The 24,378-nt window shown below is 46.6% G+C and overlaps 1 protein-coding gene across 2 annotated transcripts in view; it reads right to left on the bottom strand.

Annotated features, from left to right (window-relative positions):
* Nucleotides 1–24,378, bottom strand: part of IFT43 (intraflagellar transport 43) — an 89,554-nt gene that overhangs the window by 17,856 nt on the left and 47,320 nt on the right. For both annotated transcript variants that reach the window (XM_068542182.1, XM_068542174.1), the window contains exons 4-5: nt 5,873–5,905; nt 5,170–5,216 (exon numbers count right to left, since the gene is read on the bottom strand). In XM_068542182.1, coding sequence (XP_068398283.1) covers nt 5,170–5,216; nt 5,873–5,905 — 80 coding nt within the window. The remainder of the gene's footprint in view (nt 1–5,169; nt 5,217–5,872; nt 5,906–24,378) is intronic.

The following is a 24,378-nucleotide window of genomic DNA, read 5'->3' on the forward strand; positions in this document are numbered from 1 at the left end:
TGCTGAAGGAGCGTCCATGGATGGTTCAGGGCAATCATTTCGTGGAGTCTCCCTACCCACTGGTTATTCTAAGTTCAAAGGAGTAGCCTTAACTAGCCAACCAAGTAATTTCCTGAGCAAAGATAATTCTAGAAACTAGTTATATGTAACATACGATTCCTATTGCATAATGGATTCTAAACATTCACATACAGTGAAATGGACTAAGTCGAGTGTGAAGTGGAACATATGAACTGATTTTCCACTACAGGACTCAGGCATAACTGCATGGAAAACAGATTTATGCCAGGGAAGAGGCATACCTCCTAGAAGGTAACATCAAGTGCACTCTGACAAGAAAGGGTTTTATGCGTCAAACCTCTGGAGCCAAAATAAAGGCCAATTCACAAATTTCACATTCCAAGTTTGTGAAGGGGAAAAGAATAGTAGAGGTGTTCTCTGAAAACAGTATCTTTCTTCTCCCCTTCCTTAATGAAACTGTATTAAGCATCCCGTCAGTCATGCCAGCACTCTGTCTTACACACCTGGGAACTGACGTTGACACAACCAACCTGTGCAAGGAGATGCCAACACAGCGGAGGGTCGCACCATTTGTTACAGCGCAGAGGCCAAGAGCAAGGACTCTGGAGCCAAGACCTGCATTCCAAGCCTGGTGCTGAGCTATGCTGCGTTAGTAATATAGTGGTGAGCACAGCTGCCCTCCGAATCCTGATGCTGTCATTTACTAGCTGTGTGATTTTTGGCAAGGTTACCTTTCTTTGCCTGAGTCTGCTCACCTTTAAAATGGGGATAATGAACAACTGAAATGTCCTTTAACAGGTGACTAGATAACCAAAACGTGCTATATCCATATATTATCAATAAAAATGAACAGGGTAATGATACATGCAACCAGCTGGATGCATCTCAAAATCATTCCAGTGAGCGGAAAAAGCCAAACACAGAAGCATACGTACATATGATTCAATGTATATAAAATTCTAGAAACTACAAACCACTCTGTCTTGACAAAAAAACAGATCATAGTTGCCTGGAGACAGGGGCAGAGGAAGGGTGGACTGGAAAGTGGCATGAGAAACTTCTGGGCGTGATGGAAATGTTTTGTATATTGATGGTGGTGGAGATTTAACTGGGTATATACATGTGTAAAAATTCACACTGTGTACTTTGAATGGATGCAGTCTACTGTATGCAAATTAGAACTCAATAAAACTGATTTAAAGGAACTTTCCCATAGATTTGTTTTATGAATTAAATGAGAAAAAAAAAACGTACTACACAACGCGGTAAATGTTTGGTAATACTGGTGATGGCAGTGATGCTGGTGGACACCACGGTATGACAGCAGAGTGTCTGTTCCCTTCAGAGTCAGAAGATCAGAGCTCCCCTTTGAGTTCTGGGATTCTGTGTAATAATCTGCAAACCTCAATCTCTTAACACGTCAAATGGCAGGTTTGGACAAGGTGGCCTATAGAGTTGCTTAAAACTGCAACAATTTGGGACTTCCCTGGTGGCGCAGTGGTTGAGAATCCTCCTGCCAATGCAGGGGACACGGGTTCGAGCCCTGGTCCGGGAAGATCCCACATGCCGCGGAGCAACTAAGCCCGTGTGCCACAACTACGGAGCCTGCGCTCTAGAGCCCGCAAGCCACAACCACTGAGCCCATGTGCCACAACTACTGAAGCCCGCGCACCTAGAGCCCATGATCCACAACAAGAGAAGCCACCGCAATGAGAAGCCCGTGCACCGCAACGAAGAGTCGCTGCTGCTCGCCGCAACTAGAGAAAGCCCACGCGCACCAACGAAGACCCAACGCAGCCAAAAATAAACAAACAAATAAATAAATTTACAAAAAAACCCTGCAGCAATTTGATTCTAACATGATGATGTCACGATGGCAGCCGGCAAAACCTTCCAATACTGCACCTGTGATGTGTGTAAACTTCAGTATTCAGAGGGTTTTGCTGTAATATTTAACAGGTACTCCTTGAAATGGAGCATGTTCACACATTGAAAAAAAACGGAGAAGGTGGGATTTCAGAGGTCCTTTGAGGGGAAAGAGGTCCAAGGGGAGGTGGGGAGAGGTGTGGAGAAGAGTCCCAGTTGAATAAACCTTCTGTAGACCATGAATTGAATGAGCACCTCAGATTCATCAGCATCACAATTTCCAAGCACACTGCGCCTTAACCACCAAACAGCTCTGTTCATGTCTGGCAGGGACCTGCCTCCTGGAGTCCGGGGAACATCCTCCTGGGTGGTTGCCCTGCTGCCCCATGCAACCAATGGCTGAAGCAACAGAGCGTTTGTGAGGACAGGCCAACCCAAAGTGTGGCCAATCACTGAGCATCACAGCTGCCAGTGTAGCACTGGCAGAGGACATCCTAGGAACACGTCTGGGAAAGCAGACTCTGGGAAAAGAAGTGCAGGATACCTTGCTGAACAGGGCCGCTGGGAATTATTAGTGGGTGGAGAAGTTTGGCAGCTGAGAGGAATTTAGTGAGCAGAGCTAAGGAGGAATATCTGGCAAAAAGAAATGAGCTTGTCAATAAGAGATAATGGAAAAGCAAAGTGCTGCAGAATGATGGGAGCAGCAGGCCCGGAGCTCTTACTAACTCCTAGAGGGCAGGCTGAATTCCTGACCTCCAGAGACTCCCTTTCTACCTTCAAACCCCTTTGGAAGGAGATGAGGCAGAAGTACCCTTGCACACAACTCCCCCTCCAGTCTTCAATCCTGGCTTTGGAGGCACTACAGCAGGGTTGTCAAACTTCAACGTGCGAAATATTTATCCAGGGAGCTTACTTAAATTAATGCAGATCCTTGGGCCCCAACTCCAGCTTCTGTTTTGTGGGTGGCCTGGGAATCTGTATTTTAACCACCATCCCGGAATATTTCACGATTGTCCTATATGACCCTCGCCCTAATCCTATGAGGTAGCTAAGGAACAGAGAATCATCCATGTTCTACAGATTTAATTCTCTCCTCCATTTTGTAGTTGCAAGCAAAGGGTATTTAAAAGAAGGCTTTGGGACTCCACTTCTAGCCATGAGAGAGTAACTGTTACCGGACTTGCCTTCCTGCTATAAACAATTAGAAAACTGGAAAAAATGCAAGATACAACTGTTTTCACACAGTGGACAAGAGGTAGCACAGAACTGTGATCCCCAAGGGAAGGGAAACAAATGAAGTGGGCCCTGCAGTCATCCTGGCTTCTGCCTAGAGATGCTTCCTGGACACTGGCACAGGGGTGGGGAACCCCAAGTGGAGCATGGGGAGGGAGGTCTGGCTGAGCTGAGGAGACAGAGGTCAAAGTTTAGGGGGCTAAGGCAGCTGGAATTTGAGAAGCCACCTAAGTGTCCATCAGTAGATGAATGGATAAGAAAGATACGGTATATATATACAGTGGAATATTACTCAGCCATTAAAAAAAGGATATCTTGCCGTTTGCGAAAACATGGATGGATCCGGAGGGTATTATGCTAAGTGAAATAAGTCAGACAGAGGAAGACAAATACCATATGATCTCACTTATGTGCAGAATCTAAACACCAAAACAAACACAAAACAAAAACTGACTCACAGATACAGAGAATAAACAGGTGGTTGCCAGAGCAGGGGTGGGTGAGGTGAAATAGGGGAAGAGGATTAAGAGGTACAAACTTCCAGTTATAAAATAAATAAGCCACAGGGAAGTAATATACAGACAGCCTAAGGAATATGGTGAATAAAACTGTAATAACTTGTATGGGGACAGATTTATCATGAAGATCATTTCATTAATGTATGCAAATGTCAAATCAGTACGTAGTGCACCTGATCCACCATAATATTGTACATCAACTATATTTCAATTTAAAAAAAAGAAAAGAAACAATGGCCACAATTATCTGAATCTGATGAAAACCGTAAATCCACAGACTCAAGAAGTTCAAGTAGGATAAACACAAAGTGAACCACAACAAGGCACATCATAACCAAACTGCTGAAAATAACAAATAAGGGGAAATAAGTCTTAAAAGCAGGAGAAAAAGACATACTGCATACAGGGGAACAAACATAAGGAGAACCACTGACTTCTCGTCAGGCACAATGCAAGCCAGAGGACAATGAACTAAGTATCTAAAATGCTAAAAGGAAAAACAGAGTTGCCAGCCCAGACTTCTATATCTGGTGAAAAGTAAAGACATTTTCAGACAAACAAGGCTGAGAAAATTTGTTGCCAGAGGACCTGCTCTACAAAAAAGATGTTAAATGAAGTGCTTCAGGCACAAGGAGAATGATACAAGATGGAAACTGAATTCTGCACAAAGGAATAGTGTGGAAATGGTAAATATGTGGGTTAAAAAAGAGGCTTTGATCACTTAGGTCTTAAAGATAACCTCCGCTCTAGTAGGTTTCTTGTAAAAAGTACACACAAACTTTACCTTTTCTCTTGAGTTCTGAACACAGGTTTCGGCTGTGACATGGCTGCTGGACATGTAAGTGCTGTTTCTCCCTCACTTACAATGTCAGCCTTTAACTGGCTACTGTGTGTTGTGCATGAGAGATGCAAAGATAAATAAGACATGGTGTCCACTATCAAGGAGCTTAGAGCCTGGTGGGAAGAACAGTCAAGCCAATAAAGAATTAAAGTGTGATAGTCACTTAGCTCTGTGACCATGGGCAACTTAACCTCTCTGTACTTTAGTTTCCTCAACTATATAATGGGGATAATAATAGTACTGCCTCATAGGGTTGTTGTGAAATGAAATGCTTTAACATCTATAAAGTGGTGGGACAGTGCCTGAGATATAATAAACACTTGATAAGTATTAGCTATTACTGCCAAGGTGGTGTGTTACAATGTAAGTTTGCCCAGGAGGTTGCCGGCGCAGAGAAAGAACATCAGACTCAGAGAAAGGGTGGGATGGAAGGGAAGACATTTCAGAGGAGGTGATGCTTCCAGCTGCGTTTTGAAGGACAAAGAGGATTAGTGGATAAAGAAGAAGGTGGGGTATTCTAGGCAGGGACAGTAGCACTTAGCAAGGCGCAGAGATGCAAAACAAATGGCTAGGATGAGGCCACAGGGGATGTTTCCAGTAAGCCTGCAGCAAATGGCACCTTAACTGTAGCTCAGGAAATGCTCTGGGACGTCTCTGGAAGCCCTTCTGACTTCCCCAAGGACATCTTACCTCCTCCATCATCTGGTCCATCCAGGCTCTGCTGTCTGAGGCGGTGACTGCCCCCAAAAAGAAGGAAAGGAAAGCAGAAAGTGAAAACCCTATATTGTTATTGCTTCCATTCTTTCTCCTAGATGAAAATGCCTCTGGACCCACTCCCCTCCACCAACTTGGTCAGACTTGATTTGGCAGCTGGTCTGCCATGTACGGCCGCACAAGCCATGCGGTGCTCCATCCCACAGGCAACATCACACGGACCGTGATAGGATGTTCCACCCACCCCGCAGGTATGAGATTCGTGGCCCTACCTTCACATTCCGTCTTTACCTAGAAACCTTCCTTCTTTCTTTTTGATATAAGTCTTAGGAGAAGGCTAGGTTTAGAAGGCTGGAGTTGCTTCTGCCCATCTGCATCAATAAAGCAGAACCCATGGGTCAGTACTCTTGATACCTGAACATACAATTCTAAAAACCACGCGGTGGGAGGTATGACATGGGCATCAGTGCCAGAGTCCAGCCCTTCAGCTGAAGAAGCAGCATTAACCGAACCCTTGACTAGTGTTCCTAACTTCAGCCCCAGCCCATGGGCAGCTTGCTGCTGTCTGCTGTCTGTGTTTGAATGCTGTGTTCAATAAGGGCTGAACAGATGAGGACCACCCAGACTGCACTGTTGACTATGGTCACCACAGGATGTTGTAAGAATACTGGACACATACTCTTCTATTTCTTCAGAAGCCCTCCTTCCTGACCTGGAAAAAAGAGAGACAAGGTTTATGAGAACCTTCTAGTCTCCGGCACTGACATGGCATGCTGGAGGGGGGTTTCAAAAGTGGGAGCAAATTAGCATAACCCAAGTGCTTTATTTGTCTGGATTCCTCTTTATAGACCAAGGCCCACAACCAATGTAAGAAAATTACAGTAATGCCTTCTTATGGCCTTAATTCAGCATGACTCCAAATTAAATTGTTGAGCTTAAGTGCAAGTTGAGTAAGAAGCTCAAAACTCAAAAGGGTATAGATGACATGGTGCCTTCCTTTCAACAGTTAACTGACCAATTTACAGAGACTTGCTTAGGACTGAGGCCTTGGGTCTCATTTGAAGCTGCTGTGCTAACACGTGTAGCTTTCCGCGAGCAAAAGGGGGCGAACTAGCCGCTCAGTTCAGGCCTGACTTTCTGTCTCCTCTACGTGAAGGACCGGAAGGCCCTGTGAGTGATGGTGGGCAAGTAAGACCTTCCACGAGCAGGAAGTCTGTTTGCACACAGACGCTATGTGAGGCCCTGCTTCCCCAACCCGAACGTGTGTAAGAACCATCTGGGAAGCTTGTCAGACGTGGAGATTGCTGGGCCCAGCAACGAGAGACTTCTGGATCAGTTGGTCTGGGGAGGGAGCCCAGGAATATGCATCTTAAACAAATTCCCAGTAATTCTAATCCAAGAGGGTCACTACTGATACTCTGAGAAACACTGATCTTTAAGTCTTCTAAATGAGATCGGCTAAACGCTGAAGATTTTTAAAGTTGGGTGTGGGTTACACGGAGATAACTTTCCCGTATGTGTGAAAATTTCTGTGATAACAGAGTATTTGTTTTCTATGAATTCTTTTAAGTCAGAAATCAATCACCATGATGATTGAGGGCAAAGGGTGGTGGCAGCGTCATAATGGCCGGCAGGAGGCTGAGAAGGCCTCCCAGTAAGAGCTGCATGGGGGCCAACCAGCACTTTCCGCAAAAGGCAAATAATCCCCAAAGAGTAGAATCATAAACCTAAGTCTAAATAGACTACTTCCCATGAAAGTTAGACTGTAACTGTGCTGTTAAGAAAGAAAGAGACAGAGTAAAAGAAGGGAGGGAGGGAGGGAGGGAAGGAAGGAAGGAGGGAGGGAAGGAGGGAAAGAAGGTGGGAAGGAGGGAAGGAGGGAGGGAAGGAGAGAAGGAGGGAAGAAGGGAGAGAAGGAGGGAAGGAAGGAAGGAAGGAAGGAAGGAGGGAAGGAGGGAGGGAAGGAAGGCGGGAAGGAGGGAAGGAGGGAGGGAAGGAGGGAAGGAAGGATAGGAGGGAAGGAAGGCGGGAAGGAGGGAAGGAGGGAGGGAAGGAAGGCGGGAAGGAGGGAGGGAAGGAGGGAAGGAAGGATAGGAGGGAAGGAAGGCGGGAAGGAGGGAAGGAGGGAGGGAAGGAAGGAGGGAAGGAGGGAGGGAAGGAGGGAAGGAGGGAAAGAAGGAGGGAGGGAAAGAGGGAAGGAAGGCGGGAAGGAGGGAAGGAAAGCAGGAAGGAGGGAAGGAGGGAACGAGGGAAGGAGGGAGGGAAGGAAGGAGGGAAGGAAGGAGGGAAGGAGGGAGGGAAGGAAGGAAGGAGGGAAGAAAGGATTAATTTTGGCTGAAGTCTGGGAGGGGGAAGTGAATAGCTAGGTAAAGTTGGAAGAACAGTATGGAACAACTCTGAGGGGACCTCCTAGGCTGCAGTTCTCGATTCTTAAAGGGCCAACTGAAGAGACGGAGCAACTAGGGGTAGGGGGGCGAGTGGGACCTTCAGGGCAGCAGGTGGGGCACAAAGGTAAACTGCATCGGGTACCCAGGGCATCCCCACCGTGGTGATGTCAGATGACCCAGGTTTATGACCTGTTCTAAGTCAAAGTCAAAGGAATCCTGAACGCAGCACCCGCCCCGCCCCCCGCCGCCAGCTCGGCTGCCTTCTGTCTGTGCGGAGGGGAGGCTCTGCTCCCGGCTTGAGTTCCCAGGGACCACTGCCTCTAACTGTCCTGGTGAGGCTGAACTCTGAACCCACTGTCCGAATGAGCCAGTCATATGTCACTAGCGGCAGAAGAGCTTGGATGGAAACAGGGGTCAGAGAAGAATAACGGGATTCAAGGGGCTGGGCAGCCTAGGCCAGCGCCTTCCTGCTGTACAGAAGGGGCAGCTCCCTCTCTGACTACCCTCAGGAGTTACGACAGAATCTTTCCTTCCTAAGCCATGTGCCGGGGCAAAAGGAGCGGTGATTTTGTCTGAAGGAAACAATAATGATAACCTACTCTTCCGGGGGAAGGCTGATTAATTGCCATTTACCCACTCATCATCCGAACAGGGGCTGAGGTCCATATTCAGCATAATTGCCGCTGAGCCCACGTCCTGCTCCCTCTCACCCTAGGGGGAGCCCAGGATCCTCCCGCAGCAGGGAAGGAGCAAGAACAAGAGACAGCCCTCAAGGATGGAGGGCAGGGATGCCCCAGGGGGCGTTCTGTCTGTCTGTCCGTCTGCTAGAAAGAGCAGGTTCTGGGAGAGCCTTCCGCTTGGGAGATGGAAAGCCTAGTGGGAACTTGGGCAGGGCCCTGGAGAAACATCAGGAAACACTGCCTTTGAAACAGTCGGCCACTTCTGGGCTGTACCTAGCTTGCAGATAAGTTTGGGCTGCACCACACCGCTGCTTATTTTGGTTTGGTTTAATTTTTTTCTGTTTTAACATGAATTTGTTGTCTAGATTGGGAGATTTTGTACAAAAAAAGTCCGGATTTCTGAATTCTTCAAATACAAACCCTGGCCACACTGGGCCTGCATTCCCACAAGGAAAAACTCAGGGAAGCTGGGCTGTGCCCCACCCCCTCCAAGCCTGAGCTCCCACCCTCCCTGGCACCTGGGGGTCCCTACTAGCTCTTTACCGCTGAACCTGCACTGCTGCTTTTCTTACAGAAGTTAAGAGGCTAGTGAAGTGTTTCCTGTAGCTCTGCAGCTACCAAAAGTGAGAAAGCAAAAGGAAGTGGGAAGCATGTTTTAGGAGAACAGGCAGAGACTACATTTCTTTATAGAACTGTGAATATGCAAATAACTTGTCTATGTATCTCAGTGATATAATTTAACGTGCTATTTTGAAATAACACCCCGCTCCACAGATTTACTTTACCTGCCTAGTCCCCAAACGCACCTCAGGCCATGCAGTGACACGGAATCTAGCATAAGGATTTTCAAACCACAGGTCATGAACAATTAGTGAGCCATGAAATCAATTTAGAGGATCACCATCAGCCTTTCTGTTTTGTCTTTTTTTTTTTTTTTTTTTTCAATAGCAAAGAACAGTGAAGAGAGTGTACTGCAAATAGTAAGGATAAATGTTACATAAAATTTTTTTCAGTTTTACATACAGATATACCCAGTCACGATGCAGAGCGCATTTTAAAATTGCTGGTGACAGGTTAAAAAATAATGAAAACCTGGTGGTCTATCATTGCCCAGCAGAGTAGGTAACGCAAGAAGGATGTGGGATAAAGCCCCGCCTCCCACAGACTGTGTAGGTGGGTGGAGGCTGAGGGAGAGGACTGCAGGTTCTGGGTCATCACACACTTCCGGGGAAACGGTGTGAGCTGGCCCAGACCTGTGGCAGGAGGACTGCAGAGCTGTGGCCAGCTCTACCCTGGGCTTCTGGTCTCTTACCACCCCCTGTGGCCCACATGCCTCTTTCCCCAGAAGTGGCCGTTAGAGGGTTTGGGCACCTGACAATTATAATACTGGCGAGACCACTGTACAGAGATAGAGCACTTTTGGGGAGCCTTCAGAGACTTTCATGTCTATCAACATTAGCTCTGGAAAAGAGGCAAAGCAGGCTTCAGGAGCACCATTTTATATATACCGATAGATTGGGACAGTGGGCACCAATCCACCAAAGCTCTGTGTGCTTTGTCCACATCACAGAGCTGGTTAGTGACGAGGCTGAAACGAGAATCCTTATCTCCCAAACCCACTGCCCCAAGCCCTTTCAAAAGCAGACACCCGCTGATTTTTAGATGTCCCCTGGTCACCCCGACATCTGGTTGGATTTACTGTGCTCACAGGTTTTCCATACTTACAGGAGGCAACAGATAGCTAGTTGAAAGCTGGAGAGAATCCTTTACACCAGGAGTTCTTAACCACTGGCGCACAAGAGAATCACACCTGTAATTTCTAGAAATGAAGCCCACTCACGTATGTGAGAACCACTGCCCGAAACCTCATCTCAGAGAGTAGACTGAACTCTCTGTCGCTAAGCAGCAGAATGTAAGCCTTGCTGCCTTGTCCTTCCGAGTTGCCTGCTTTCTTCTTACAGAAGCGTTCATGAACTCTGACTTGACCTACAGGCTGAGGGGAGGAAGGAAACGGCCTCACTGAAGGCTCCATTCCCGAGTGACTCTGAGTTGGCTCTCCTGAAACTCGGGATTCTGTGTTGTTCGTAAAAGCTCAGCAGGTGCTCTCCACCGGGGGAGGCCCAGAAGCAATTCAGATCCGATTAGAGATGCTTGTTCAATATTCAAAATGTAAAACATAGAGGTTGCTGAACCAGCACTTTGAAAAGTTAATTAAATGCCAGGTTTCTTTTCAAGAGCTACTCCATCACTTGCTGATTACTTTGGCCATTTTGCAGAACAAAGCTTTAGCTCCGGACACTGAGAGTAAGTGTCCTCCCTCACCTCCCACCTTGTGGAGACAGGGTGTTAGGAGGAAGGGCACCCTGGCCTCCTGCTTTGCAGCAAGGGATGCGCCGGACCTAGTCAGTGACTTGGCAAGAGGGGAACCACGGCCCTCTCCGTGTGGTGCTTGCCAAGTCGCTAAGATCGCTCAGCCTCACGTGAAGCCGTCTGTTCTTTAAACAGGTGGAGACTTCAAGGTTAAGGGCGTTGGCTCCTTATCCTTACCTTCCTTCAGAGCCCAGTCCTTCAGTTCCGCACTCAACCAGTCCCCTCCTGGTGTTCACCCCCGCTTCTCTACAAGCCACACTGGGTGACTCGGCCTGGGCTCCACACATCCACCCTCGATTCTCAGGGGAGAGTCCATTCCCAGGCCCCTGCCCCCATAGCTTGTCACAGGAAGACTGATGACTGATGATAACAGTTAACACTTACTGAGTTTGTTGGGTGCCAAGCATTGTTATTATATTATCTTATTTATATGTTACTATTATATAACACTACTATATATAGTATTATACGTTACCTTATTTAATTATCACATTATCTTATTTAAACGTTCTTGCTTTTACAGATGAGGAGACTGGTGCTCAGAGAAGTAAAGTAACTTGCCCAAGGTCGCTCACCTAGAAAGGGGTCGGGCCAGTATACAAGGCCCAGTTCTTAAACCCTACATGATACAGGCACGCAGGCAGTTCTATCTACACTGGGGGAAAGGCTCATTCTACAGACTCTGCTTCAAATTCAATTAACATTTTCCATGATGAGATGACATACTTTCAACTTACAGCAGCACTGTAGCTTTGTCAGCCTGACCATGTGGTAGTTAATGTTGGTTAATTTACAACACGACAGCTCACGTCATGGGAGAAAGGAGACCCCATCTAGCCAGGTCACCCTTTCCTCCAGGCACTCGCTTTTTCTAACTTCTTTTGCTCAGATGCACTTCCTTTCCTTTGACATTTAGAGACCACGCTGACGCGCACTGGGCATGATTTGGTCAGTGGAGGACAAGCTTGACGGCGCTGGCACAGCCCGTGCCTGCAGCCACGCAGAACCACTGCCCAGTCCCGGATCCTCTGTCTTACTCTGGGGCTCAGTGGCAGAGAAGGACCGTAATGTAAGGACCCTCCCCGCCTGCAGAGCCAGTCTCCTCTGCCCGCCCTGCTGCATCAGACAGAAGGCCTCAGCTGCTGCCTACACGGGTCACGTGCTGAAGGGTGAAAGGCGGCCCTAATGTAGACATCATCTCAGTTAAAATGTTGCTCTCAAGTTTAATGGAATACTGCAGAGATCTAAATGGAGATAAAGTACCATGGCTCAAAGAACAGCCAGGATGCTATCTTTATGCAGCATGACAATGTTCAGTGGTTAATTAGACACCGTTAACCTATTTTAGCAGGGGACATAACTGGGATAAATGGGGGGAAGTGTCCTTGAAGTCTCTTAATATCCACAGCACATATTGGGCCCTAGACTCACCTCCCTGCTGCAAGACAGCACAGGCTTAAAATAGAGCAAAGTGCCGGGCATCCAGAGCCCTGATGTCCTAGTGGAAGGTCCCCTGCTGGACCATCCTGCCTGGGCCACGGCCTCTAACCAGAGAGCGATGTGAAGGGTTTGGACAAATGGTTACTAGCGCAACTTGTTGCCCATGAGGGAAGAGCTAAAGCCACAGTAAGGAGCTTACAGGGCTCCCATGACAGAAAGAAAAAACTCTGCAGCCAGGGGCCAAATTCATAAACACGTAGCAAGGGGAAGTGCAGAAATGAGAGACCAGCTAAAGTGAAGCCAAAGCTACCTTATATTTTCAAAACATATCACTCCTCTGGAAGAAAAGCAGTCAAAATACCATTTTCTCGCGACGTTTTCTACCCTCATAATTCTTAAATGTCCAATAAAAATCTCACAAGTGCATCCAAACCTCATTGAGGTCAGTTTTACAAAGGCCTGAGAGAGGGGAGGTCATTTGTCCTAGATCATATAACACATCACTAGCACATCTAACACCGAGGCTCTACTTTATAAATTGTGTGACCCACCAAATGAGCCTTCACAGTGGAAACCCAAATCTGAGCAGAGGAGAAATCTGCCATTGTAATCATGGCTACAAGGTTCATTCAGCATCAGGCAGTGGACTGCTTAACTGGGGACCCTCTGCTCTAAGATGTTCCCCACTTATAATACTGATTAAAAACCAGATATTTTCCATGAACTGACGTTTTCTTTGGCCAGTAGATTTCTCCTCATTGAAATCTCTCCTGAGAGCTGAAGTCCCCACTCTTTTCCCCCTCAGTTCCTAATTCTTGCCATTCATGTTTAGTGTCCAGATGTATTTGCAGGTATTGTACCTTCTCCCTTCTTTTAAAGACAAACAAGAACTCCCCAGCACCCAAATTTTGGCACTTTGTGATTTTAGGTCATATTAGAGCACATTTAGCTCCTGCTGGCATTATCAACAAACAAGGTGTCTAGTAGAAAGATGAAAACCAACTTCCAAATCCTATCTGTAGACTCCCAAGCCCTATCAAATTGAAGCGATAGTGATTTACACGGCAATTCCTGGGTGAAGTTTGCCCCCTTCTGGTCAGATTCAAAATAACATCTTTGTTCCAATTCAAACTCTAAAGAAGCATTTATCAAGAGGAAAAAGGGTCGAAATGTATAGAAACAGTTTTAGTAGCTAAAAATAATTATGGGAACATATAATAATGTATGTATATTTCTGCTATGAATAAACTAAAAAGTGGAAAAGTTTAGATCTCTAGATCTTAGGTATCTCAAATGAACATTATTTTATTCAGAAACCTTACTGGGTAACTAATTATCTATTAGGCACAAACGGGAGGTGTTGGGATTTGGGACCTTTTGCTCAGGATTTTACAATCTGGCTGGAGAAAGGAACACTATAGAGATAACAGTAATGCCTCCAGAAGACTCACATACTGCAGTGACTGAAAGACTACTGCCACCATCCCCCTGTGCATCTTCCAGGTGAGGAAACAGAGACCAAGAGGTGCTGAAGCGACCTCACTACAGCCCCAAAGCAAGCTGGACACAGAGCTGGAACTAGAAACCAACAATTCCTCATCTATTGCTGATTCTATTATGCCCTACTCTTAACAAGACAAGAGAGGTTAGAGCAAAATATCATGGTAGCACTAAAGAGAGAACTGACCCTTCCGGTTGGGGGAATCTGGGGAGACTTCCTAGAAGACGTGCCAACTGAAAGACTGAGCAGGCTTGCAACTGGCAGAAAAGCTGCAGGAAGGATGTCCAGCTGGAGAAAACAACCTGAATAAAGACGGGAGGCAAGAAAGGGCCAGGTGTGCTCAGAAAACAGCAGGAGAGCTGGTGTGGCTGAAATACAGATGAGGTGGTGGCTGAAAATGAGAAGGGAATCGGAGCTGGCTGGGTGTGCAGCCAGACTGGAACAAGATGCTCTTACACGTTGGTATCAACTCCAAAAACACAGACGCTGACATTGGTCAGGGATCAGGAGGGAACTATGGGGCTAGAAATTTTCACTGGGTTCCTTTTTTTCCCTTCAAGTTACTAAGACAATTTAGAGAGGATGCAATGAACAATAGGCAACTCACCGCATATCCTGGGATATAAAAGCCAGCACGGAGGGTTAAGTGGAAGAAGTTCTGTTATCCCTCCTGCTGGGGAAGGATGGGGAGGAAAAGCCTCTGGGAAGAAGTGCTATCAGACAGTGTTTCCCAAACGTCTTCCATTTTCAAATTCTACCTTCACGAATTTTGCTGTAGCTGTGTACTTTCTGCATCTACTTTATATTTTCTTTAAGTTGATTATATTTCTTTAAGTTGATTCCTTACTTTTACTGTAATAAATTTATTTAAAAGAAAACTTTATATTCTCAGTGGAAATTTAGCATCACCAGCCATATAGAAGGTAATTATAAAAAACAATAGAATTTAAATAAAACACAAAATTTATTTTATTATAGCCACATATTGCTATTTGCCAGAAGTCTGAGCATATTCTCTCTTTGTTAAAAAGGTAGATTAGCAAGGTTACAAAGGTGTTAAGGAAAGACTAGGTGCAAACTGAGACTTTCCCATTGACATGATCAGAGGGGCTGAAAGCTGATGGGAGAGACAGTAACTTTTTGACTCACAGCCGGTCTCTGGGAAATGTGGCCATAAGGATGGAGAGTGAAATGACGTAGGAGGTGGTGACCAAAGCAAGCGAAATCATGGCTCCACAAGTCAGGGGGCAAATTTTTATCAGCGTTTCTGAAAACCTTTATTTCAGTCCATTTTTTAAAAACTGAAGTATAGTGGATTTACACTGAATGGGTTGGGTCTTTTATTTCTCCTGGAGAGAATTTTCTTCACTGTAATAAAGGAACCTGTAAAGATTTCTCTCCAGTCACTAACCCATTGTTTTCTCTGCCTTTCTTTTACATCCTGTGGTCCCCCAAAAGCCCATGATTACACTGAGACTGACCCAAGTAATAAGCTACTCAAAGGGAAGGTGGTGCCTGCCGTTAGAGGGGCCCCCCTCCAGCTGCCGGCGAGCAAGGCCCCCAGGGCCGGGCAGGGCATCATGTGGGGCAGCCTCCTGGGGACTCCCGGGTATGGATGAACCAAGGACACCCTGGCACTGCTAAACATGGCCTCTTGTGCAATGACCACTGTGAAACCAGGAGAAACCTGCAAAGCCCCTGCTAACCAGCCGTGGGGACGGTAGATGGGACAAAAAGTAAAATCACCGGCAGACCCACGAGACCAGAAAAAACCTAGATTTTACGAGTGGGGCTCTATCTCCTGTGCATATTTATACCTATGTCTGCCCGGGCTGCGGCCTCTACAATTAAAACTGCTTTCAGTTACTTCTCAGTAAAGGGCTAAAAAGAAAAGGGAAGAGGCAGGTATGATGTTCACAGATGCATTTTATTTTTGAGAGACTGAATCCATCAAAGGAAGAACAAGGAGATCGTTTATGTCGGGAGAATTTTCACCAATGGCTGGCGTCCCTAGTCACTCCCTGCTGGGTTTTAGCCGCTCACTCTGCGAAGCCGCGTGTCCCCCTCAGCAGACTGGCTGGCTCAGGGGACACAACTTTCCCTGAAAGTTTTTTTGTTCACTGAGATTGCTTCATATGATCAACATCTCATTTCTGCGAGAGTCCCGGAGGATTGCAGTAAAGAGAGTTTTATTCTCACAGACTCGCTGTTGCACAAATAGCGCAGTGCACGGCCTTTCATGAACTTCAGATAAATGCGTGCAGCTCTCAAGGTTTCAGGATGGCATGGCTGCATAACGAGAGGCACATTCTATTACACTAATTAGCTGTATGACCTTGGGCGGGGGGAGGGGCAAGGTGACATCTGAGGGCTTTTCTAACTCTTAACGATTCTATACCTGAGCCACTCAACCGCCCACCCCTCATCTTCTCCACCTCTAAACCCAAGGGGCCATGCTCCATGACCTCTCAGGTCCCTCCCTGGCTCTGGGAATGACACTGACCCTGCCTCTCCCGATCCTGGCCCCCATCCCCATCTGTTCCCATTAATACCATTTCCTATTCTGACACCTCCCAAGCTACCCCTTTTCCCACAGCTGCTTTATCCAGCCCTAACATTTCAATCCCTGTAATGTGCTGGTTTGGAGATCCCAAAGTCAGCATGGCGGGGGAAACACACCAAAGAGAAAAGGGGAGGAAGGAGGGAGGAGGGAAAGGAAGGGGGCAAAAACCCTTTTCCCTTATTCAGTCATTTCTAGAGACAACAAAGTTAACGCAAACTCTCTTCCTACTAAAGAATTTAAGACATTTTCCTCCTTGGTCCTCCCTTCTCTTTTCTTAGGTGCTGTCAAAACGGGCCACCACTCTCCCAGCTTCATGGAGAACCTCTACCTCCCCTTCACTCTCCTCTCCTAGACAGTTCACCCACTCTTAACCTCCCAGCTGCTTCCTTCCTCCTTACTATGACTCCTTTCTACTTCCTTTCCCTCTAAGCAGTTGGAAAGAGGGTACCTGTTCAGACCTGCTGAGCCTGCGAACCTCCCAAGAGGGCACCTGAGAACTCAGCCCTCTCTTCTCCAGGTCCGGGAGGACTTAAGGCCCGGGCTCAGCTGGCTCTGACTACGGGCTCTGGAGTCAGAGGGTTCAGATCAGAGGGCCACCGTTCACTGGCTCTGTGCTCTGGGGCAAGTCACTTAAACTCCGCAAAACTGGCGATGATACCACATTTTGCTTCACCGGGTTGTTGTTAGAATCAAATAAGTTATTTCACACAGAGCATTTACAAGCACAGCGCTTGGCACACAGGACGTGATGGTGAACAGTCACGGCTGCTGCCATCATTATCATTATTTTCACTCCAGTCTCTCCTCCCTGCGCCGCTGATCCTTGCTCAAGATGCTGCCTTTCTCCTCCTCAGTCCTGTAACTGAACCCCCGCCCAGAGGTGGGTGCTGGCCAGGTGTGCCCAGCCAGTGCTTCCTACTTTCTGCCTCTAGACCCCTCGTTCCCCTGCTTCCCACATTCTTGCTGCCTCTGGCTGAACCTGCCTGGACCCCTCAGCCGACATGCCCGGCAGCCTACCCTGGAGACGTACCCTCCCCACCTGGCCGCCCATCTACACACCCCTGTCGCCAAACAAGAACTATTTGGGCCGGCTCACAGAGCCTCTGCGGCAGCTGCCCACAGCCTTTCACGACAACGTTAACTTAGCCTCCAGGCTTACCCCCCAGCTCTCTCATTGTACACCCCTCTTGTGCTATCCATCTCCTGCTTTTCCTTTTTCTGCCTCCTGGTTCCCTTCCTTCACTTCAGCCACTTTTGTTTACCCCTGTCTAAAAAGCAACTTTTTCTGGCTTTCAAGTCCTTTCCAAAGGGTTCCTCACATCTGAGAAGCTTCCAGAATTAGGTGAGACTGTTTTTATGTCCCTTAGCACACCTGACCCCCTACCTCACACGGCGGTCTCAGCAGGGCAGTCTCGTCCAGTGATTGCTGTAGCTCAGCTGATGGGGTCAACCACAGAAAAAGCAACGTGGTACCTGCCCAGAAGTCATGTCCCCTTCCTCTCGATTCAAACCCTGATTTTGCTTGGGACGGCAATGAGCCCAGCTAAAAACATTCCATTCCCTAACCTCTCGCGCACTGAGGGGTGAGCATACACCATATTTCTGATCAGTGGGAAAGATGCAGCAGCCCCTGGAAAGCATATCCTGGCCCCTCACCTCCAAAAGACAAATTCTTGCTAAGAAAGAGCGCTTCAACTTCACCTCCATTCTTCCTGCCTGGAAAACAGAAGTGAGGCCTGGAGGTACAGCAGCCATCATACAACCACGAGACATGAGCATCATGACAAAGGCCCACATGCTAAGGATGGTGGGCAGGAAGATGGAAAGAGTTCTGTCCCCGCTGTCAAGATGGAGCTGCCACACCAGCCCGGGACCACAGAGCACTGGACCTTCTATTTTCTGAGAGAACCCTCTTCCCATTTAGGTCTCTGTTAATGGGGTTCTCTGCTGCTTGCAGATGAATACAACGTCACTAATACAGCACAACTAGTGGCAAATGAGAAGTCATTCTAGTCAAGAAGGAACACACATCCTATGGAAAAACCAACCTCATGTAATCATAATCAGGTAATCTTAATATACGGTCTCATAAGAGAAAGCAATGATTTGAAATGGATACAAGAGAAGAACAATTCCCAGGCAACAACGGATGAGTGACATCACCAAAATCTGCCAGAAAAAAAAGGTGTCAAACTCAGGGGAAAAGCTGAGCAGGCCCGTCTACAACTCTGTCCAGCCTAGAAAGACAAGAGCTCACTCACTATACAGAGTGGAGCTGAGACAACACTTAAGAGGAGGCCTCTACACTGAGAGAAACGGATGTCGTTTTGTATCTGCAAATACCCCAAGATCGTGCCACATCAAAAAAGCATGCAGAAGAGGTGTGATCATGTGTCCCTTGCACCACTGGTCACACACCTGTCAACATGTCAGTGGCTCCTCGTTCCCAACACTGTAAAGCACACGCTTGGAACTCAAGGCCCTGCATGCGGGCCCTTCTCTACCTTGTCCATCTACTTCCTTTACTTCTCCAGGCAAACCCCGGGATTCAGTCCCCCGCTCTGCGCACTCCAAACACACCAGGGCACATCCATGCCTCCCCCACTGGCCCCTGTGCCTGGGAGGCCTGCCCCGCCTCAGGGTTTGTCAACTGTTTCATTTCAAGGCCACGATTCATGGACCAAAATGAATAATTTCAAGCGGCCATCCAGAAAGCACAGTTCAGAAGGGCAAACACTCTTTCTGAGTTGTGCGGGGCCTTTGAGACCACTCAGTTCTAACGCTGAAGACACAGAGCCCAAGGTTGCTGAGCTGGCGGCCCCAGGTGACACTGGACCTCCCCTCCTCTCTCTCCCAGTCAGTGCTCACTGGAAAGAAATCTTGGGTATACAGGGCTTGAACATCTGGGATTTCCCGGAATCGTGATAGCCTACAGCTGAAAGGGGAACTTTGCGATCATCTAGTTCAAACCCCTCGGGAACCTCAACCCAAAGAGTTCCCATGACCTGTGCCTGGCGGGTGGGTGGCAGGGGGACTAGCACACAGGCAGATATCCCGACTCCTAACACGTGCATTGGGAAGGGGTGGCCCTAGAGAAGGAGGGTGAGTGGAGACAGGCTCAGGAATGGCCTCCAGGACAGACGCCCGCCCGCATTTCACGCGCACTTGGAGCTCCCGGCTCTGGGCTGAGAGCCTCCCGGACAACTCTGCCCTCGGCCTTGGAAGGAATCATGGACTAAACCCATAACGAGAACTGGCTCCCGAGCTGGGTGCCTGGGAATGGGTCCAGTTCTTGGAGGGCATGGCAGGCTTAGAAGGAACAATCATTTCCAATGCCTAATTGAACTTAATGATGAGCCTAATTAGGCCTTTTAACGGCGGGACTGGCATGGCTTTGGCTCGCGTCCCGACAGGCAGGCTGCGTCCTTTACGCTCACCTTCCCCTCAGGTCAGGAGGCCGGCTGCCCGGAGCCAGCTCTGCAGGCAGCTGGCTGGGGAGGCTGAGAGGCCGAGGTCAGGCATTCACCCCCTGCTGCTCTGCCCACAAGGGAACAAGACGGCCCTCAGGAACACCCGCTGAGGCTCTACCCAGTGCAAAGGCACTATGCCAGGGGTCCAGGGCACAAAACAGAAGGTGGCGAGGCGCAAAGAACAGGAACGTGACCCCGCGGTCAGACTCATCTGGGTTCAAATCCTGCTGGCTACTTACTAGCTGTGTGAGCGTGAGCAGGTGAGTTAGCCTTTCTGAACTTGCTTCCTCATCTGTGAGTGGGAATAATAACACCGCCTACCTCATGCGGGTGTTCTGAGGATAAAGTAAGACAACTGTGCTTAGCACAGCACCCGGCACAAAAGCCACATTAAATGGTGTGTGTGTGTGTGTGTGTGTGTGTGTGTGTGTGTGTGTGTGTGTGTGTGTGTGTGTGTGTGTGTGTGTGTGTGTTTTCCCATCCATACAACAAGAGGGCTGGGCGAGACATGTGGGCTGTCCATACGTGGTTCTGCAGTGTGGCCCCAGAAGACGGAATCTGGATCAGAGGATGGAGCTGCAAATTTCCTAAAGATGAACTGTTAAAGAAACATTGCGGAGAGGGGAGGTTGTGTGTATGTATACATGTATATATGTGTACACACACACATAAATACACACAAATATAATCCTCCCTCCATATCCATGGGTTCTGTATCTGTGGATTCAACCAACCACGGATTGAAAATATTTGAAAAAAAAACTCAAAAAGCTAACCTTTAATTTGCCACACTCCGGCAACTCTTTACATAGCATTTACAATGTATTTACAACTATTCACATAGCATTTAAATTGTATTAAGTATCATAAGTAATCCAGACATGATTAAAGTATACGGGAGGATGTGTGTAGGTTATATGCAAATACCACACCATTTTGAGCATTGACGATTTTTGTATCCAGGGGTGTCCTGGAACCAATCCCCCTTGGATACTGAGGGACAACTACATATATATATTTCTGTTAAGTATATCTATTGTGTAAAAATATATAATATATCTACTGTTGGTAAAAGATACCAATGAGGGACTTCCCTGGTGGCGCAGTGGTTAAGAATCCTCCTCCCAATGCAGGGGACACGGGTTTGAGCCCTGGTCCGGGAAGATCCCACATGCCGCGGAGCAACTAAGCCCGTGCGCCACAACGACTGAGCCTGCACTCTAGAGCCGGCGAGCCACAACTACTGAGCCCACGTGCCACAACCACTGAAGCCTGTGCGCCTAGAGCCCATGCTCCGCAACAAGAGAAGCCACCACAATGAGAAGCCTGCGCACCACAACGAAGAGTAGCCCCCGCTCACTGCAACTAGAAAAAGCCCGCATGAAGCAACAAAGACCCAAAGCAGCCAAAAATAATAAGTAAATAAATTTATAAAAAAAAATATATCAATGAACTGTTACAAGTAGTTACTTCTAGAGAGATGACTAGGATTGGAGGAGATGGTAGTTTCAGACAAATCTAGCTTCATGTCTTGTTTGAATTTTTATATCATTAAAGTGTCTTTGGTTTGCTTGTACAACTAAAACAGACTTTATAAAAAATATAAATGTTTCTACTGAACTCCCCAGCAATAGAGGGGGTTCAGGCAGACCCCAGCCCAGCACTTGTAGAGACACCAGAATTTGACAGGAGATTAGACAGAACCTTCTAGTTTCAAGACCTCTGCACTAAGTGATAATCCAGAAAGACAAAGGAATATTCCATAGGACGCTGTGCTTTTTGGCTGGTGACATTTAAAGGATACTTCTGTGGGCCTGTCAGTTCCCTCCTGACCCTCCTCCTGTACAATCCTACCCCTGGTTCCCAGAAAGAACCAGCTCCAGTCACAGGAAAATTTGCACCTCTACAAAACTAGAAACTGTAAAGGGCTAAAAGTCAAAGCCTTCACAGGACACGCTAAGAACCCATTCTAGAACCACTCCTGGTTTTCAATCACAAAAATAAAACTCAAGCTAGTCAAGAGAAGCTGAAGGCCTGCAGGGAAGCAGGCTCTGGATGAGGTGGGATGGGAGCCCGTACTTTGCAGTCTTTGGCAGCCCTTGTGACAGGTCTCCCCGCAGGCAACTTGGGAGCAGTACTGCTGACTTCAGTCCTAGAAACACAGCTCCTGTGTGCTGTGTAGCCTTGGGCCTCAGCTGTCCTCTCCCTCGTGCACAAGCATAGGCAACAAGTTCATCTCAAGTCACTGCATGTGCCCCTCCCCATCTCCCTGGGCATCTGGTGCTCACCTCTGCTCCAGGTAGGGACTGACCAGGGCCACTCGTCAGGAAGACTGCTCCACTTTTCAGAGTGGGAAGGGAAGTATCCAAATGCTACCCCACATGGGGTTTACGGGAAAAGACTGCTATTGCCTTCAATTGGGAGGCACTTGACAGAATTGCAAGATTCCAATTATTTCATATTTAGTCATTTGCATAAGTAAACTGGTTTTGTGACACTAGACAAGCTATCCAGGGCCCTAAACTGCAATGAATATAATGTAGAACATCACTTTTATCAATCCAAATGTAAATGCATGAAAATGCCCCTCCTCCAATCCTCAGTGGAAAAAAGGTTGATGCATGCTTCCTATCTCTTCCCTAGCCTATGGAATCCATATGTACCATATCTGAAGCCTTTATGATACTTTCCAAAGAGTCATGTTATGGCTATTACATGAATAAATACTGCAAGTCTCCTTTTACAGCCTGGGAAAATATCAATATCATACCTATCGTGTGCTCATAATTACTTTCACTGAGATAGGAAATTCTGGAGTACTATGCAGCCCTTAAGAATGAGGCAGTTCTTACCATATGACCCAGCAATCCCACTACTGGGCATATAACCAGAGAGAACCATAATTCAAAAAGACACATGTACCCCAATGTTCACTGCAGCACTATTTACAATAGCCAGGTCATGGAAGCACCCTAAACGCCCATCGACAGATGAATGGATAAAGAAGATGTGGTACATATATACAATGGAATATTACTGAGCCATAAAAAGGAATGAAATTGGGTCATTTGTAGAGACATGGATGGACCTAGAGACTGTCATACAGAGTGAAGTAAGTCAGAAAGAGAAAAACAAATATCGTATATTAACGCACATATGTGGAATCTAGAAAAATGGTACAGATGAACTGGTTTGCAAGGCAGAAATAGAGACACAGATGTAGAGAACAAATGCAAGGACACCAAGGGGAGAAACTGGGAAGGTGGTGGTGGTGGGATGAATTGGGAGATTGGGATTGACATATATACACTAATATGTATAAAATAGATAACTAATAAGAACCTGTTGTATAAAAAATAAATAAAATAAAATTCAAAAATTCAAATAAATAAATAAATAAATGAGGCAGTTCTACTCTGTATTGAGATTCAGAAAGATCACCAAGAAATACTGTAATATGATAAAAGAAAAATGCAGAATAGATATGCTACCATTTATGCTGGGGGTGGGGAGTAAAAGAATACATTAACTTATATTTTTTGTAAAGGCATAGACTATCTTTGGGAGGAACTCAAAAAAACTGGTGAAGAGTGGCTGCCTCCAAGAAGGGAATCTGGGTGCCTGGGGGGAACAAGAAAGGCAGAGAGAAACTTCCATTTTATATCCCAGCCTTTTTGTGTTTTGAATTCTATACTATGATTTTTAAAAATTTGTTTAAAATAAATAAAACTAAAAATTCACTAAGAGTTTTAATGTCTCAAAAGATGACATGAAGTCATACAATGTCTAAAACATAAGGATTTGTACTGTCTCCACATCCTACTCTTTCTCTCTCACAATCTTCTTCAGGAAATGATTCACCTTTCTCAACTTAGTTACGTTTGAGCTTTAAGGTCAAATAGACCTTACTCCATAAAAAGGCAGAATACCGTCATTACAAAAAGGGGTTCTGTCTGCCAAAGATAGACCTGGGGGCATGTGCTGGTCAAGGGGCAGTGCTCTGTCCACATGTCCGCAGAACCAACAAGTGCTCACCTTCACCTCTGCCCGTGCAGGGTGACTTGCAGTAAACACCTTACGGCTGAGGACACTTTGGGGCTGAGTAGGAAAGGACAGCTCAGCTGAGTCCTGCCATCATCTGACCCTTATTCTCATTCCTCCCTACCTAATAGCTACCAACACAAGTGTCTGAAGACAGGAAGGGTGTAAGGATCAAATGAGCTCGACAAATCACACGTTTTCCCTGTTTCATGGGGTCACTTATTTTTCACTAGTTATTTAAACTGTACACAGTTTTGGTATTATTTATTTTGTCCTCAGATCCTACTGAATGTAAATGATTTACAGTGATAAACAACACAATTAAATTCCAATTTTCTAAAAAAAAAAACCCAAACAAACAAACCAAAAACAACCCTGTGAATTCTCTAAGTTCACTAAAGTAAAAACTTCTCTAGCTCTTCCTCTACCATCTTTCCATCCAGGCTCTGAACATAACTTGAGAGCAAAGCAAGAAATTCCTCTCTGGGGAGCCCACATAGAACAAACAAATGTAAGATGTACATTAAAAAGATATGTTGTTAGATGACATGATACTATACATAGAAAATCCTAAAGATGCCACCAGAAAACTACTAGAGCTAATCAATGAATTTGGTAAAGTAGCAGGATACAAAATTAATGCACAGAAATCTCTTGCATTCCTATACACTAACAATGAAAAGTCAGAAAGAGAAATTAAAAAAACACTCCCATTTACCACTGCAACAAAAAG

The sequence above is a fragment of the Eschrichtius robustus genome, chromosome 1 (genome assembly GCF_028021215.1).
Source record: "Eschrichtius robustus isolate mEscRob2 chromosome 1, mEscRob2.pri, whole genome shotgun sequence".
Lineage (NCBI taxonomy): Eukaryota > Metazoa > Chordata > Mammalia > Artiodactyla > Eschrichtiidae > Eschrichtius > Eschrichtius robustus.